General features: G+C 40.7%; 1 protein-coding gene across 2 annotated transcripts; it reads left to right on the forward strand.

Annotated features, from left to right (window-relative positions):
• Nucleotides 1–13,457: 13,457 nt before the first annotated feature.
• On the forward strand, nucleotides 13,458–16,020 carry LOC101618285 (protein SET-like). 2 transcript variants are annotated; one of them, XM_012727105.1, is made up of 3 exons: nucleotides 14,077–14,170; nucleotides 14,331–14,427; nucleotides 14,570–16,020. In XM_012727105.1, exon 3 carries the CDS (start codon nucleotides 14,577–14,579, stop codon nucleotides 15,357–15,359), a length of 783 nt encoding a protein of 260 aa, XP_012582559.1. In that variant the 5' UTR covers nucleotides 14,077–14,170; nucleotides 14,331–14,427; nucleotides 14,570–14,576; the 3' UTR covers nucleotides 15,360–16,020. The 2 variants fall into 2 exon arrangements, with proteins under 2 accessions (XP_012582560.1, XP_012582559.1); XM_012727106.1 differs by lacking the exons at nucleotides 14,077–14,170; nucleotides 14,331–14,427 and adding an exon at nucleotides 13,458–13,504 and having other exon boundaries at nucleotides 14,573–16,020.
• Nucleotides 16,021–18,144: the final 2,124 nt, after the last annotated feature.

Below are 18,144 nucleotides of genomic sequence, written 5' to 3' on the forward strand. Positions count from 1 at the left end.
GATTAATAATACACATACAGTAAGTAACCAATTTGTTTTAATCGACAGTAGTCTATTTCTTGTAAGTATTAAAAAACATAGCTAGTGGTTATAGTATAGTATGGAAAAATCTAAAACAGTGCTTCAAAATGCAAGTAGTATATATAAATCATAAAATGTTAATACAAGAATAAGGGAAAGAACTTCTTTTGATATTCTCAAGTGGCTATTTATTTGTATTCTTTACTTTGGAGAAATGTAAATGGTTGTATTTTTAACTTCAAACTTATGACATATTTTGTTTACCCTTTGAGCATTAGGAAGTTAACGCAGGCCCTCCCTGGTGGCACAGCGGGTTAAAGAGCAGTGCTGCGAAGCAGGCCACAGCCGCTCGGTGCCAGTTTGATCCGCCTGAGGAATCCAGAATGCACGTGTGGCAGCAGACCTCTCCGGTCCCACCAGCTGCTCCCCTCCGCGGTGTACTTTGTCAAAGCTGCCTGTTCTGCTCCCCACTCTGACTATGGGGAATCTTCTCACCATCCCTGCACCTCTGGCCTTTACCTCAGTTCTGTATGCATAAATAAATAAATCTTTAAAAAAAAGTTAACTCAATTGAGTTAAAGGAAGACTTAATGTAGTGGGTTGAAACTAAAGTAATCTGTATTGGTTCCCACTTAAAATCCTTTCATGGCAGGCTTCATATTACAATTTGTAAAATTGGTTAAAAGCATGGTAATACTTCATTGCCCTGCTTGAAAGCAACTGACCTTTACTTGGTACATTAATCAGTAGGTGAAATCAGTGAGACATGACTAATCCCAGAGGACCAGCTTTTGAATATACCTTAGTGTGAGCAAGACCTTGCAGAAACTCAGGATATAGTTAGCTAAAATTGAAACTATGAAACTTTTAATCTTTCAGGGGTTTTGAAGTGTATACATTTTAAAAGAATAGATATTGGGGCCTCCCTGGTGTCCCAGAGGTTAAAGTCTCAGCACTATTAAGCTATGGCCAGCCACTGTGTCATGAGTTCCATCCCCAGCCAGGGAGCCGACCCATATGAAATAGCAGACTTCTCCTGTCTCAACTACTGCTCCCCTCAGCAGTGTATTTCAGTAGATCTGTCTGTTCTGCTCCCCATTCTGTCTCTGGTGAATCCTCTCACACACTCTCCTGCTCTTCTGGCCTATACCCTAGTTCCTGTATGTGTAAATAAATAGAAATAAATCTTTAAAATAAAAATCGATGTCCCCATGTGAATTGTATACAATCAAAAGATCTATAGACTCCCTATTCAATACATCCACTAACAATTTTAGATACAATTTAAATGGGAAAATTAAAAGAACCAAAACAAAATAAGCAAAAAGTTAATCACTTGGGAAAATAGTCCTAGGAAATTAGCCTTGTAGGAAAGATGATTTAGGAGCATGTTGATAATTAGATTTAGGGGGACATTTTAAATACAGCAATGAACTATAAGGCCATTTGAATGTATCTATCATGAGGGGAAATTGAAATGGAAAAAAGTTTTGATGACTGATAAAGAGATATATTTTCAAAAGGGACTCATAGTATGGCCATTTGTCTGTCTCTCCAATGCCATGATTGAAGGAGAAGCCTATCCCTTTTTTAACAGCCCATCCCTATGAAGAATATGAATGCATCTCATGTTGTGATTGAATTACACCTCCCACTTAGGATAATTCTTTCCCTCATGCTTCCTTTAGAGCAAAGAAAACTTTTATCCATGAATATAGTTTTCATTGTGAACAATGTCTCAAGTTCCTCATAAGTGGGCTTTCACTATGACACCCTCTGCCCACTATCAGTGTACAGCCATCCTGTAAGATACAGTGTGAGCAGCCAGTTAAACTTCTGTACCATCTTATATAAAATAATTATATACCTGAAGTGATACTCAGTTGTTGAGAATAGACTTCTATAACTCCTTACAAGAAAAATATTCTCTGTGCTTACACTGGGTGGTGAGGCACCAGGCATCCCCTCGCCTTGCAAAACCAGAAAGGGGAGTTCATGGATCTGTAGTTCGGCTTTCTGTATCTATAGATCAGCGATCGCATCATCTGCTCCAAGAAATACATAGATCTATTCAAATGAACACCAGAAGGTTGACAGGTAACAGGCAAGTCCAAGTGCCTGTTTACAACATACACAATTTGAAGGGCCTTTCACAAGATGGGTGAGTCACATGACTCCATTCTCTGATTGGTCAAAGAGGGCTGCATGGTCTCTAAGAACTTCAGAGGAGGAGGATCATGGATGTGGAATATTTGTCATAAATAAACAGTGAAAAGCAAAGAAGAAAAACATTCCTAACTTGCAAAAGGTATTGTAAAATTAAAAAGGCCCTTACATTCTTTGCAGAGCCATTATGGATATAATAACGTAGTTTCCTCAAAAAATTAGTAACAGGGCCCTCCTGCTGGTGCGATGGGTTAAAGCACAGCACTATGAAGCTAGCCAAAGCCTCTAACTTTGATCCCCAGCTAGGGAGCTGACCCACATGGCATGGCAGACCTCTCCTGTCTTGCCCACTGCTCTCCTCAGCAGTGTATTTCAGTCGATCTCCTGTTCTGCTCCCCACTCTGTCTCTGGTGAAATCTCTCACCCCCTGCACCTCTGGCCTGTACACCAGTTCTATATGCATAAATAAATAAATCTCAAAAAAAAAAAAAAACAGCATCATCATGTGCTCCAGCAATTCTCCTTCTGTGACATATTCAAAGGAAACAAAACTAGGATACCAAAGAGATATTTGCATTCACTCCTATATTCACTGAAACATTATTTACAATAGCCACGATATAGAAACAACCTAAGTGTCCATTAATGATTGGAGGGATAAAGAAGGTATAAAGAAGAATATATATATATTCTGCCATTTGTGATAGCATGGATAAATCTGAGAACATTATGCTAAGCGAAATGTCAGACACACAAGACAAATACTATATGAGCTCACCTTTTCATAGGATCACAAAAAGTTGAACTCATAAAACCAGAAAGTAAAATATGGTTTATAAAATCTCAGGGTAACGAATGTGGTGAGATGTTCAAAAAAGGATACAAATTTCCAATTATGAGATGAATAATTTCTGGAGATCTAATGCACAGGATGATGATTAATGTTAATGACATTATATCATATACTTGAACTTGTTAAGAACATAGATCATTGGTGTTCTAACCACACACAAAGAAGATACCTATATGAGATGATGGATGTGTTAACATAATTATGGCAATCTTATCATAATGCATATGTATATGTATAATAAATATGTGTAATAAATAAATAAATGATATAACATCATATATCATTTTAAAAAATCACACATGTACTAATAAACTAACCAGATGTAACTTGTACTTGTCAATGATACTTCAATAAATCTAGAACATTAAATTTTAAAATGAATCGTGTATTTTGTTTTGAACACTGAGTGGAAGTTGGGGTGGCAGCTGTGGAGGCACAGGCAAGGGAGGGCAGGACAGGTGGGCAGAGAGCTAGCCAGCAATGGCTAACACACCAAGCTGCTCCTTAGACTTCTAACTAACCCCACAACCCCTCCACTGTCAATTCAGGTTTGGCAGCAACCTCACCCCAGACACACCCCATACTTTGAGAGTAAAGAGGATGAATTTATCATAGGGAAGAAATGCTCATTAGTTCATTGATAAACCTACACCCAGATAATAACTCGCAAACTACAGTTTTCTTGGTTATAAAAAGAGGGACCAGTGATTGTTTCTTTGATTAGGGGGGGAAAAAAAGCAAAGACAAAAGTTATTAGATTCTTTGTTATGCTCTATGATATGGTGAATCCTCTCACTCACATACCCCGCGCCCAGATCTGGCCTACAATCCAGTTCTTGTCTGCATAAATAAGCAAATCTTTAAAAACATTTATTAGCCACAGAACTGTACTTCATAATAGGAAAAATTAAAAAGCTCAATGCTTTTAATCTACATTATTTTAGTGATGGTAACTTCTCCTGAGGTCCACAGGGCCACAGTTGACCTTAGTTCCCCACATCAAGGCAACACTTATTGGAAAGAGCCTATTTTGGATAGATCCAAAAAAAAACCCTATCATTCCCTTTTGGTGAAACTGATCGCATAAGAGGCTCCAACAGCTGATCTATAATCTACGCACTTTACATATTTGCTTCTGATCCCTATCAAAGATGATAACTTCTGCCTCTATAAAATTCATTGGTCTTGTAATTTGCCTTCTTGTATTAATAATAACAAATTAAATAAAGCATGCAACTGTGGCTTTACAAATATGCCATCCAGTAGAATCTGTGCCAGTGACTCCCTCTCATTACCAAATAGATACATGCAGAGAACCTGTTCTTTATTACTTCCTGAAACCGGGCAATGGACAGGTCTGAAAATGAATTCTTCATGAAGAACAGTTCTGTCACTAATATATTTCTTAGAGATTTATTTATTTATGCATACAAGAACTGGGGTGTGTGTGAGAAGATTTACCAGAGACAGAGTGGGGAGCAGAAAAGACAGATTGACTAAAATACACCGCTGAGGGAAGCAGGGGCAAGCCAGGCAGGTCTGCTGTGACATGTGGGTCAGGTCCCTGCCCAGGAATAGAACTCCTGCTAGCTACAGTGTCTGGTGAAAGCTTGATAGTGCTGTCTTTAACCCTTGCACCACCAGGGAGGCTCCTCTCACTAATAATTTTTTCACTGAAAAACCTGGTGTGTGCATATATATATAGATAGATAGATAGATATACACACAGATACATACGTGCGTCTATGTGTGTTTGTATATATACACTGGGTTTATTGAGAAAAAGCTTACATATACGCACACACAAAGAGAATAATTGTGCATGTGTATACAGGCTTTTCATTTTTCATAAAATGTTCAAATGAGCATTTACAGTTACATAGTTAAAACTAAATATAAAGTACACAAAGAGTACTCAAATTCTCAAATTCATGTAGAGTTAAATACACTCCACATTCTCCCACATAAACTAAACCCAAGTAGTGAAGTAAAGCAGACTATGCCTCTTTGGCATAAGGATTAGTTTGAGATAATTCTTTGGAGAAACTCTGAAATAGAGCAGACATACTTTTTTGCAAGGGAACTTAACATTTACAAAAGAAATTCCAATTTGTAAGAGTATCTCATCCCTACCAAGAGAAGGATGGCTTTAAGTCAAAGAGAATCTTAATGGAGAAGGAATCCAGTTACTTAAATGTAAATAACAAACCTTAACCTTATTTACCACATTTTTCTCGATGATCTCCCCATAACTGGCCTCCTGGCATCTTTTTCTTTTTCTTAAATTGAAAATGGTATTTAAACAAGTAGATCATCTTTTTCTGTGTGTCGCCCATGTACATGTAAGATATACATGTTAATAAACTTCTGTTTTTATTGTTCTCCTTAATCTGTCTTTTGCAACAAGGTAACAGGACAATTATTTTCCTTCCTCTAGAGAAACAATAAAAATCAACCAGTTGTTAGGGCCGGCCTGGGGGCGCAAGGGGTTAAAGCACAGCGCTATGAAGCTATCAGCAGCCACAGCTGCAGGAGTTTCATCCCCAGCCAGTGAGCTGACCCACTTGGTGCAGCAGACCTCTCCTGATCTGCCTGCTGCTCCCCTCAGCAGTGTACTTCAGTCCACCTATTCTGCTCCCTAGTCTGTCTCTGGTGAATCCTCTCACCACCCCTGCACCTCTGGCTTGTACCCAATTCTTTTATGCATAATTAAATAAATATTTTAAAAAATCAGGGCCCTCCCTAGTGGTTTAATGGGCTAAAGTGCAGCACTGTGAAGCTTGCTGCAGCCACTTCAGCTGGAATTTGATCCCTGGCCAGAGAGATGACCCACAAGGAGTGACAGACCTCTCCTGACTGGCCAGCCACACCCCTCCGCAGTGTAATTTGTAGACCTGCCTGTTTTGTTCCCCACTCTGCCTCTGGTGAATCCTCTCATGGTCCCTGCACCTCTGGCCTGTACCCCAGTTCTGTACACATAAATAAAATAAATATTTTTTTTTTCAAATTAACCAGCTTTTAGGGGAAAGGAGAAACTTCTAAGAAACTTTGCAAACAAAAAGAGTTGAAAACTTTGCTATGTCCTGATGACAATCTCCTCATTTACTAGTGAAGTAAGTAAAAAAAAACAAAAAAACAAAAAAAAAAACCACCACATTTTGAAGCTCTCCAAAGCCATTGACCCACATGGTGGGGCAGACCTCTCCTGAACTGCCTGCTGCTCCCCTCAGCAGTGTACTTTTTTGATCTGCCTGTTCTGCTCCCCACTGTCTCTGGGGAATCCTCTCACCTACCACACCTCTGACTTACACTCGAATTCTGAAAGCATAAATAAATGTCTTTTTTAAAAAACAGTAACAGACTTCTTTGGACCTCAATTGATTTTAGTTCCCCATACCAAGGCAACATACATTGGAACAAACCTAGACTGGGGACATTGAGAAAAAGCTTATTTTACTCTTTTTGGGGGGACAAGAATACTGTCAACAGTACCAAAGTAGTGCACGAATAGCACAACACAAGCTGCCATAGAACGAGTCAGGAAATAAGGCAAAAGCAACATCTGATAAACAAGCATTGGTGCATATCAAAACCAGAGAATAAGCCCAACCAGCATTAAAACTAAATTCAAAAGGTAAATGTGAATGTGTTGACTTTAGTGTGTTTTAGTTCCTTTGTTGTTTTTACTTGCTTGTGTGCAGAATGCTGAAAACCAGGAGATGCTACATTTATTTTATTTTATTATTTTTATTTTAGATTAAAAAATATTTATGCATACAGAACTGGGCAACAGGCCAGAGGAGCAGGTGTGTTGAGAGGATTCACTAGAGACAGAGCAGGAAGCAGAAAAGGCAGACTGATGAAGTACACTGCTGAGGGGAGCAGCGGGCAGGTCAGGAGAGGTCTGCCACGCCATGTGGGTCACCTCCGAGATCTAAGGCACACTGAAGCAACTGCGGCTAACTTTAACCAGTTGTATCACCAGGAAAGGCCCTGCTACATTTATTTTAAAATATCAGTTTGGTATGTATTGCTGCATTATGCAAACCCACTTTGTATGAAAAATCAGAACAAATGATGAATGTTGCTTAACAAAAGTACTTGAACATACATGGATTTTTCTTGGAATGCTTTCTGAAAAAAAAAAGAATTGTGATGATTATCTTGTATTATTTTTGTAAAATAGTAGAGAAACAGCAAAATGTTCATTCCTATTCACCTGCAGATAGTTCTTAACAAAGAGCTCATATATTCCTAAGAAAATTTCAGAGTTGCAAAATATGCCTAAGTATAAAGCAAATAATGTTTCACTGAGTTGTGCAAGTAGATAATTTATCTCTGATCTGAATGCAGGAGAGAAACAGACAGGATTTTGTCCAGAAAATGAAGGTCACATTAGTGACAGGCATAGGTCTGTTCTGAGTGAATTCTTTTACTCCAAAAATACAAGATACTTGATATCAAATTTGGAAAATAAGGCATGGATGAAAAAATATTTTTCCTATTTAAAACATGTTTCTTTGAATTTTATGACAATGAAAATTTCAAATACCATTTCTAAAAGTTGGCTTCAGGGATCTTTACTAAATTCTTCTTTTTTTAAAAAATATTTTATTTATTCATATAGAACTGGGGTACAGGCCAGAGATGCGGAGGGTGAGAGGATTCACCAAAGACAGAGCCAGGAGCAGAACAGGCAGATAGATGAAGTACACTGCTGAGGGGAGCAACCGGCGGGTCAGGAGAGTCTGCCACGCCATGTGGATCAACTCCCGGGCCGGCGGGAATCAAACTCATGCGGAAGTGACTTTAGCTTCTAGTGCAGCGCTTTAACCCGCTGAGCCACCAGGGAGGGCCTCTTTACTAAATTCTTAAACCTGAATCAAAATGCTCAGAGAATAAGATATCTTCACCAATTAATTTTCTGATGAAATGCAGCTAAATTTTTTTACTCGAATTTTCGTTAAATAAAAACATTCTAAAAAATATTGGTTTCCTTGTCTGAAATGATAAAACCAAATGCAATAGAATTGGATTAAGAAAAACCTAAACAATCTGTTTTTATGCTTGAACATATGTGGTACATTTTTCCAATTATCATTTTGAACAATTATCACTGTTCCAGGGTCTCCTTATAGGAAGTGAACAAGTATGTGTAATTGTGTTGTCAACATAGAAAAAGTCTCTGACAACAGGTCTATTTTGCTGTTTCATTTTTTTATTCTAAGTGCAAGACAACAAAATATCCCAGTTACACATTTAAGTGGTAAGATTTCCCATATGTGAAGTAGATTGATTGAAAAGAATCTGAGTATGTACTAAGACATTTTTTTTTTCACTTTCCAAATTTAGTTTTGTGCTCTTACTCTACACAGCTATGACAGCAGAAATGCACCCTGGCTCCAGCTCTGAGTTTTGGTGCAGGTCAGGCTGCATGCCAAGTCCTAAATAATTCTCCAGCTGCATGACAGAGTGTGTTAGCAAAGGAGGTTCTGCCACAAAATATTCCTGTTCACCACAGGGAAGACAATGGATCAAAAAAGAAAGAAAAGAAAAGAATGGCATACTTTTCTGGACTTTATAGTAAGGACCTCAATTATCTTCTCTCCATCTGAATGACATAAAATAGCATTACTTGGGGGCCTCCCTGGTGACACCAGCCTCAGCACTATCAAACTATCACCAGTCACTGCAATATGAATTCGATCCCAGGCCAGGGAGGTGACCCACATGGTGCAGCAGACCTCTCCTGTCTTGCCCCTACTCCCCTAAGCAGTGTATTTCAGTTGATCTACCTGTTCTGCTCCCCGCTCTGTTTCTGGTGAATCCTCTCACAACCCCCCACTTCTGGCCTTCACACCAGTTCTTGTATGCATAAATAAATCTTAAAATAAATAAAATAATGGAACTCTTGAACTTGCAAACTTAATGATAAAAGTTGCCAGAGGTGGGGAAGGACAGACACCATATCCAATGTAGTGGAAAGCAAAAAGAAGCTAAGATAATACCTTTAAACAGATGAGAACATGTGAAGCATGTTGCTCATGACAAACCATCATGACTTTAAGATGTACGAATTGTTCCAGCAAACATAGTCTGAATAAAATACAGCAGACGTCAGCATGACCATCAATTACGGTCACACTTTAGCATCACCATCAAATGACCACTGCACAGAGCACACTACAAACAGCACGGCACATAGCTCATGGAGCATTGATAGCTCACTGCACACTGCAAACAGATCTCTGTGCACAACTCACTGTGCCATTTTACAACCCCAACAATGCATAAGAGTTCCAAGTTCTCTACAACTTCACCAACACTTTTTAAAAAAGTATGGTGCTAATGGATATGAAGTAATATCTCATAGTGATTTTTATTTGCATTTCTCTGATCATTTGTAATGCTCACTATCTCCTGTGCTAAGTGGCCACTTGTAAATCATCCCCTGTATTTTCAATGCAGGGTTATCACCAAATCACCCGTGTGCCATCACCATGGTCCAGTGCACTTTCCTCCCCTCCACCCTCCGTTTTTGATCCCATTCCCCACTCCACCCCCATAAAACGTCTCTGGTCTATAGTTGTTCATTATTATTATTTTCTAGCCTGGTCCTTTATACTCCTGCTATGAGTGAAACCATCCGGTATTTTTCCTTTTCTTTCTAGCTAATTTCACTAAGCATGATCCCTTCCAGCTCCATCCATGTACATACCTAGTTTTTTAATTTTGTTTAAACTTGAAAATGTCTATTGCAGGGCCTCCCTGGTGGTACAAGGGATTAAAGTGCAGCATTATGAAGCTGTCCACAGTCACTGCAGCAGGAGTTGGATCCCCGGCCAGGGAGCTGACCCACATGGCGATGCAGACCTCTCCTCTCTCACCTGCTGCTGCCCTCAGCAGTATATTTTGGTCAATCCGCTTGTTCTGTCCCGCACTCTGTCTCTGGTGAATCTTCTCACCCCTCCCCCCACAGCTTTGTCCTGTACCCCAGTTCTTGTATGTGCAAATAAATAAATCTTTTTAAAGTCTATTGCATTTGATATAAACTTCTGCAATCATTTTCACATTAGAAAATATATGTAAAATAGAGTGTTTAGCATATAAAAATGCAGTAGATATTATTTTCCTGCAATTACTTAACAATTTCATTTATTCCTAGTGGATCTTACAAAATATGAGCATTTCCCATTGCTAAAAAGTTAAAACAAAGTTAGAAAAAGAAAGATTCTTGCCACAAGTAAATATATATCAATTTAAGTTATTATTAAATAAAATAAAGCTATGAAGGGGAGAAAGAAATTTTCCGCACTCTTCTTAGGGACCTTGACTGGATCTCAAAATTAAAGTGTCAAAGACAGATTAACAGGAGGGAAAATATATAAATTAGTTTAGGTTTTATGTGATTCTGCTGCCTTCATAGGGAAATGAAAATCCAAAGAAAACAGTTAGATGTGAGCTTTTTTTTTTTTTTTTAAAGATTTATTTATTTGTGCATACAGAACTGGGGTACAGGCCAGAGGCTCAGGAGCGGTGAGAGGCTTCACCAGAGACAGAGTGGGGAACAGAACAGGCAGATCGACCAAGTACACTGCTGAGGGGAGCAGCGGGCGGGTCTGGAGAGGTCTGACACACCATGTGGTCACCTCCGGGGCAGGTGGGAATCGAACTCATGCTGAAGCAGCTTTAGATTCTCAGTGCTGTGCTTCAACCCGCTGCGCCACCAGGGAGGGCCCAAGAGATGTGAGCATTTTTATTTTAGGTTTGATGAAGAGTTTTGGAAGGATATGAAAGATTAAGGAGTATGAAATATTAAAAGATAAGCTCAGGTATATTAAGCTATTTAAGAATCTATTTGCATTTATCAATTAATATTACTAAATTATGTATTTAGAAATGGTTAAGATGGTAAATTTTATGTTAAATGTTCTTTACCTGTGAACATTAATGTTCAGAATTTAATTTAAATGGAGTTGGGTGCCTAGAGAATATCCAAGCATGTGTAAATAAATCAGTGATCAGCTGGATCCTCCATGCTTTGCATTTCCCACGGTTTCCCCTTCTGGAACTAAGGGGACAGTCCTCTTAAGATGTTATACAGCTGGTTGTGAGACTAAGATTAGTGGAAGTGCATTGGCTCTCCCCAGCAACACACTCTGCCTTCTCTCCTATTGGCTTGTTTTCCAACTAAACCCAGTTTGTTTAAATAATTGATTGCCTTTACTTTAATGGGGTAATCCTCAGGCACAGGGGAGATTCCAGGTTCCCTGCCCCACCCTACAGAAAGGAAGAGCTGGGCGGGGAGGAGAAGCTTCAGAAGACAGGGAGAAAGAAGGAGGGAAATCTATCGGAGGACCAGGAGCAGAAAGACATGTGAAGAAGCCTTGGACTTATACCAGGGAGGGCACAGAAGGAGACCCTTTAGAGACAGAGACGAGGGTAAGAGACCCGTGGAGAGGTAGACCACGGCAGCCTTTATCTTGATTTTGATGTTCTTTTCCTTCCAGACTTGCGCCCCTTCTCTCTCTTTCCTGTGGGTGCCCACCAGAAGATGTCTTGGACTTGTGACAAGCTTTTGGGCCTCCGCAGCCCAGCTATGGGACAACTCTGTCTGGCTTTTTGTAAAAGATGTCACTATGCTGATTTTTAAACAATTGTCCTAACTACGAAAAATAAAAAGCATTCTACTTTTAAATTGATGAGTGTATGTAAACATATATTCCCATGGAAATAAATAGTGTTGCCCTTTTAAGAGGTAAACTAATTAAAGTTATAAAGATTTGATGATCTGGTAAGAGATTAGTTGTCATTTTCAACTTGGTTATTGTATAAAGTTTATGTAATGAAGGTGAAGATTGGCTCAGATTCGAACAGTTTCTAATGTTTACTAGAAAAACTACCCCCATCCTTCTAAATCTCACCAACTCACAGTGTTATGTGAGAAGAGGGTGGTAAGGGATGTGGATGATGAATAGGGAACATGATGCATTGTCACAGCATTTGATAAATGATTATATGAGTAACAAAGGAGTCTCAGTAATATGATAGACCAAATGTTAGTGTCTATGTTTAGGGAACTCCTAAAGTCAAGATTACATAAATATCCCAGGGGAAAAACTGGCCCGACACATGAAATGCACTTTGCAAAAAGAGGTAGAAATAAACAAGAGACATGAAATAGTCACCCTCACTAGCCAAATATATTTATTTTTAAAATATTTTTTATTTATTTATACAGGAGCTGGCGTATAGGCCAGAGGTGTGGGGTGTGTGAGAGTATTCACCAGATACTGAGTGGGAGGAGAACAGGCAAATCTACTGAAAATACACTGCTGAGGGAAGCAGGGGTGAGACTGGAGAGGTCTGCTGTGCCATGTGGGTCACCCCAGGAGTGCTGCAGTGGCTGCAGATAGCTTTCCTAGTGCTGAGCTTTAACCTGTTGCGCCATCAGGGAAGGCCTCAAAGCTTATACTCTTAAGCATATTTTGGTGAAAGTTATTTTGAAGGTCCTTAACAATATTGTGTATCTTCTGACATAGTTATCCCAATTTATGAAATTTATCCTAAAGAAATAGTCAGAGAAGTGCATAAAAAGTTCATATGCATATATTCATTACAGCATTATTTCTTGTGTAGCAGAAAATTGAACTGAGCCTAAATGACCAATAAAAAGGGAATGGCTAAGTAAATTATGAAATGGCTATGCAATGAAACACTCTGCAACTCTAAAAGACTATTTAGTGGCATATGCTAAGAAAATAAGTCAGAGGGAGAAAGACAAATACCAGATGGTGTGACTTATATGTGGAATAGAGAAACAAAACAAAACAGACAAAACTAAACTAACACAATCCCTAGAAATATGAATGTAAAATAGAGGCTACCAGAAGGAAAGGGTGGGGGCAGGGAAACAAAGTAGGGAAGGGGCCCAACCAATAGCCCAAGGTGGAGGACCTTGGGTCCTTGGTGGTGGGTGGGGTGAAGTGACATATACCCCAGGGGGGTGTGACCCTATTCCTAGGAATCCTATACAGTGCCTGAAACCAAGGAGCCCGCCCCAAAATGCAATTTACAAAATACAATGAAGAGCAAATTATGACGATTCAGAAATCCCCTTAAATATACGCAATCCACTTAATGCCACTTAAAAATAACTAATTTTAAACAAAAACAACATACACATCAAAAGACACAGGCATGTGGCTGCGAGGCGCGGGGTGGCGGGCGAGGCGGCTCGGAGACGAGCAGTGAGTTGGGCTGGAGCGCGAGCGGGAGGCTAGAGCGCCGGAGCAGCGAGCTGGAGCGCCCAGCGGCCAGCTAGAGCGCCGGCAGCGAGTTTGAGCGCCGAGCAGCGAGTTTGAGCGCCGAGCCGCGAGCTAGAGCGCCCAGCCGCGAGCTAGAGCGCCGATCCCGAGCGCAGCCCTTGAACGAAGGAGCCCACCGGCCGCCTGCCTGCCCGCCGTGAGTTCAAGAGGGAGCCCGCCCCGCGTGAGGGCGGGAGCCCGCCCGCCGGGGAGAGGGTGGGAAGGAGGGAACCCGCCGGCCGGCGAGCGTGGAGCGGGAGAGGGAACCCGCCCACTGGGCGAGCGGGGCCGGGGGGGGCGGGGACGTTGGAGCGGGCCGCCCCGCGTGCGAGAGCCGGAGAGCCCGCCTGCCCGCCCAGCGTGCGGGAGAGAGCCCGCCAGCTCCGCGAGCCTAAGAGCTGGGGAGCCCGCCATCCCGGCCCGAGGGGAGAGTGAGGGAGCCCGCCGGCCGGTCGTCGTGAGCGGCCAGACCGACAGCGTGAGTGAGGGCACAGCCCTGAGGGAGGGAGGGAGGAAGCCCGCCGGCACGTCGAGCGGGAGGGAGTGAGGGGCCCCACCAGCTCTGAGAGTGTGAGTGGGGGCATCGCCTGCCCGCCCACGGCTAGACCTGAGCGAGCCAGTTCGAACAAGGGTAGCCGGCTAGCCTGCCCTGGGGGACGGCGGGAAGGGGCCCCCAACAGTTCTAGATCGTGGAGTAAGGACACCATCCTGCCTGCTCGACAGCCGATCTGCCTGCCTGCCAGCCAACCTGCTCGCCCACCTGCCTGCCCACCCGCCCTCCAACCTGCAGTCGCTAGCAGCTAGGTCTCCAGCGTGAGTGGAGGTACCAGCCAGCCCACCCAGCGAAAGTGAGGGTGTCTGCCAGACAGTCCAGTCCGAGGGAGGGAGGGAGGGAGAGGAGGGTCCCCACTAGCCCAGAGGGTGAGACCATTCACCTGCCAAACTACCCAGCTACCTGCCTGCCCCCTCCATTTGCCTGTTAGCTGCTACAACCTGCCTGCCATACAGCCAGTCGACCAACCTGTCAGCAGCCTCCAGCCTGCAGACCCTGCCAACCCACCTGCCTGTTGCCTCCCCTCAGTAAGCATACCACTCAGGCCTCTTGGACAGTGTTGGTGTGGGGTGGAGGGAAAGGGAGTAAGTACTTGCTGTGTGGATGAGGAAACTGCTATCTGCCACCTTTGCCTTTTCTCTCTTCCCTGTTCCCACTCTGACCTCCTAGCAGCACCATGTGGGCACCATCAGCCAAAGTCAGTAAAAAGGAGCTTAATGCCAACCATGAGGGTGCTGGCAAGACCTCAGAAAAAGAGCAGCAAGAAGCAATTGAACACATTATTGATGAAGTACAAAATGAAATAGACAGACTTAATGAACAAGCTAGTGAGGAAATTTTGAAAATAGAACAGAAATATAACAAACTCCGCCAACCATTTTTAAAGAAGAGGTCAGAATTGGTCACCAGAATCCCAAATTTTTGGGTAACAACATTTGTCAACCATCCACAAGTATCTGCACTGCTTGGGGAAGAGGATGAAGAGGTGCTGTATTATTTGGCAAGAGTTGAAGTGACAGAATTTGAGGATATTAAGTCAGGTTATAGAATCGATTTTTATTTTGATGAAAATCCTTACTTCAAAAATAAAGTCCTCTTCAAAGAATTTTATCTGAATGAAAATGGTGATCCATGTTCAAAGGCTAGTGAAATCAAGTGGAAATCTGGAAGGGATTTGACGAAACGTTCTGGTCAAACGCAGAATAAAGCCAGCAGAAAGAGACAGCACGAGGAACCAGAGAGCTTCTTTACCTGGTTCACTGACCATTCTGACGCAGGTGCAGATGAGTTAGGGGAAATCATCAAAGATGATATTTGGCCAAATCCATTACCGTACTACTTGGTTCCTGATATGGATGAAGAAGAAGGAGAAGATGATGATGACCAAGGATTGGAAGATACTGATGAAGGGAATGAGGATGAAGAAGACGATGAGGGAGAGGAAGGAGAAGATGACTAATGGAACACATGGATTCCAACTTAACTTTCCAAATTCATAGGTTGAAGTCTGTCCCCTCTCTCCCCATTGTGCTCAGTTTCTCTATTTTTGAAGTCTCTTTACTCCTTTATACCATGGTTCTTAATTGGGGTGTGGTGGCGCAGAATATAGTTGGGAAAGAATCTCTACCCCTATCTGTTCTAAATTCATTTTCATCCTGTCTCAGCAAAATCTTTAAGTAATAAGCTCTGGGGTGGGGGTGGGGGAAATCCTAAACTGTTTGGAAGTTGCAGTATGCAACTTCTTTTTCTATGTATTGGACTCAGATCACACTGTTGCTGTGTGAATATGGACAGTTAGCATTTACCAACATGTACCTGTCTAGTTTCAAAGAAAAATATCTTAAAAAATGGAATTATAGAAGGTCAGCAAAGGGCTGTTTTGCGATATCAGAGTGGGTTAAGTGGGCATTTTGACAACATGGCTGTTCCTTTGGCATGTTTAATTGTGATGTTTTAGCAGATACCATTGTGGTTTAAGATGATACTTTTTTAAAAGAAAATTGTCCCGATGATTTTAGCCTTACCCCTCAATGGGAGAAGCAGAAGAACCTGTAGGATTGTATTTGGATTGACATTCTTTGTTATAATTTTGTTCTTGCTTATTTTTTTAATTTTTTTTCTGTTTCACTGGAAAGAAAAGATAATGCTCAATTTTAAATGTTAAAAATGTACAAATTGCTTTGTTTCAATAAAATCAAATGTGTACACACAAAACCAGGAATGTTAAATGTAAGTGTTTAAATTAAATATATATTTTATATATATATATATAATTACTGGATAATGGAAGGGGTAAATATATTTTTTATTGTTCAAAAATGCGGGTGATACTTATTTACAGAATCAGAAAAACTTATTTTTAGGTTCACATTTGTCCTATGAAGTCTTCCCTATCAAAACATTTGTACACCTTTCTAAGAGAGATTTCAGATGTCATTCATATACCATACAATTATTAACTGGATAAAAAAGTCTTAATTATAGTACAAGTAGCTTATTAAGTCAAAGTGAAGATTTGAACCAGAGAAGCAGTCTGACAGAGTTTACTGTGAGCTGTTCTAATAAACAGAAGTTTGAATTTCATCTATATAGGTAAGAACAGTGAGTCATTGACATTAAGAATATGTAAATTTTTGGCAGGTGAGTCTTCTAGTTTCTAAATTGTTCCAATGTAAAGGTAAATGCTAATGCTAGAGGAAGACAATGCAGGATTAGTTTCTTCCCTAAAGAACACACTGCAGGGATGCAAAGGCTGGGTACCTGCTGTTAAGCCTTTATCTGACTCCTTGATCATTAGTGGAGTAAAAAGACTGGCTCTACCTCCAGGCAGCAGATTCCTGCATACCAGATGAAGCCTGTGAAGATGGTTTTGCTCTCAGCCTACTAGATGGGTGAGGATAAGTGAGGCAACCCCAGAAAATTTAAAAATATATTACATTCTTCCAGTGTTACATCTGTCCAACATGAGGGTACTTTCATCTTACCTATACTTTACCTAACAAGGTATGTCAGTCATGGCTACCTTTCTCCCTATTGTGATCTCAATCTTTAATTTCTTGTTGCCCTCTTGGGACTACTGGGTCTCTGCAAACATTTTTTTCAAGAGGTTTAAATTCACTTTCGGTCAGTTACAGTGATTTTTACCTATTATAGTTGTGTTAAATAGTATAGGGCATCCAATTAAGCAGCCGTGTCCAATTTTTGGCAAGATAATGATGCAGTTCTAAGGAAATGAATAAAGGTTAAAGATTGAAACAAAACCCAGGAATTCTGAGGGCAACCAGTTGAGAATTCTAGATGCCAGAGAGAAATATCTTCAGTAAAGGTGAAGTGTTTGCAGTGATTTCCTGTTTGTAGTTTGATGCCATCAAGTATTTAGGAAAATAGCAGTAGTTACACTTCGGCACAGCTATCTTGGTGATCTCTGAGGTCAATAAAAGTTCCCTTTGCGGCTTCTAAGATTTTTGGAAAAGACAGTTTTAGTTTTCAGTTACTCCAAGCCAAAAACATTGGAGGAAAAACTGGAAAATGGTAGTTTAAAAAATCAAAGCCAGATACTGGAAAATTTCAGGATCCAGTCTGTTCGCAGATACAAATAAAAAAAACTCAAGAAAAATTAATAGAAACAATTACTGAAATAAATTTTCTTTACCTTCACTGCACTTCTACCAAATAATTACAGTAAAATTAATTTATAAATTAAGCCTAGTTCCAGTAAATTTAGCCCCTTTTCCCCCATAAACATAAGAATAAAATATAACCATAAACTTTAAAAAATCTGTTTTGCTAGAACTTTTCATAAGGAATCGTAGGTTGAGCTCTTAAAGACCTTGCAGGGCTAAGGTACATGCCTAACTCTCACCATTACACATTCATTCCCTATGATTCCTAATTCTGGGTAAGTTCCTCTCTGGGTGCCCAAGATGTCCTGAGGCTTCTGAGTATGCTAAGGGATGATCTTTTTTAACCCTTACCTGATAGACCTGGAACCTGAAAACCAGGCACTCCAACTACTTTGTCTTTGAAGGCTCAGTCTGAATTTCTGGAGGCAAGCTAGTCTCAAATATGATATATCACCATGATTCTAATAGTCTAATATTATAGACAAAGAAGAGTTATTGAACTTAAGCATGGAGACATTGCCATGAGAAAGAAAATACTAATAATTTTCACATTTTGGGAGTGTCAGAAAAGCAAATGTTTCAGTTCTCTTCACAAAAGGATGTGATTTATCATTGCTGCAG

Source organism: Condylura cristata, unplaced genomic scaffold (assembly GCF_000260355.1).
Source record: "Condylura cristata isolate star-nosed mole 26May11 unplaced genomic scaffold, ConCri1.0 scaffold00019, whole genome shotgun sequence".
Taxonomy (NCBI): domain Eukaryota; kingdom Metazoa; phylum Chordata; class Mammalia; order Eulipotyphla; family Talpidae; genus Condylura; species Condylura cristata.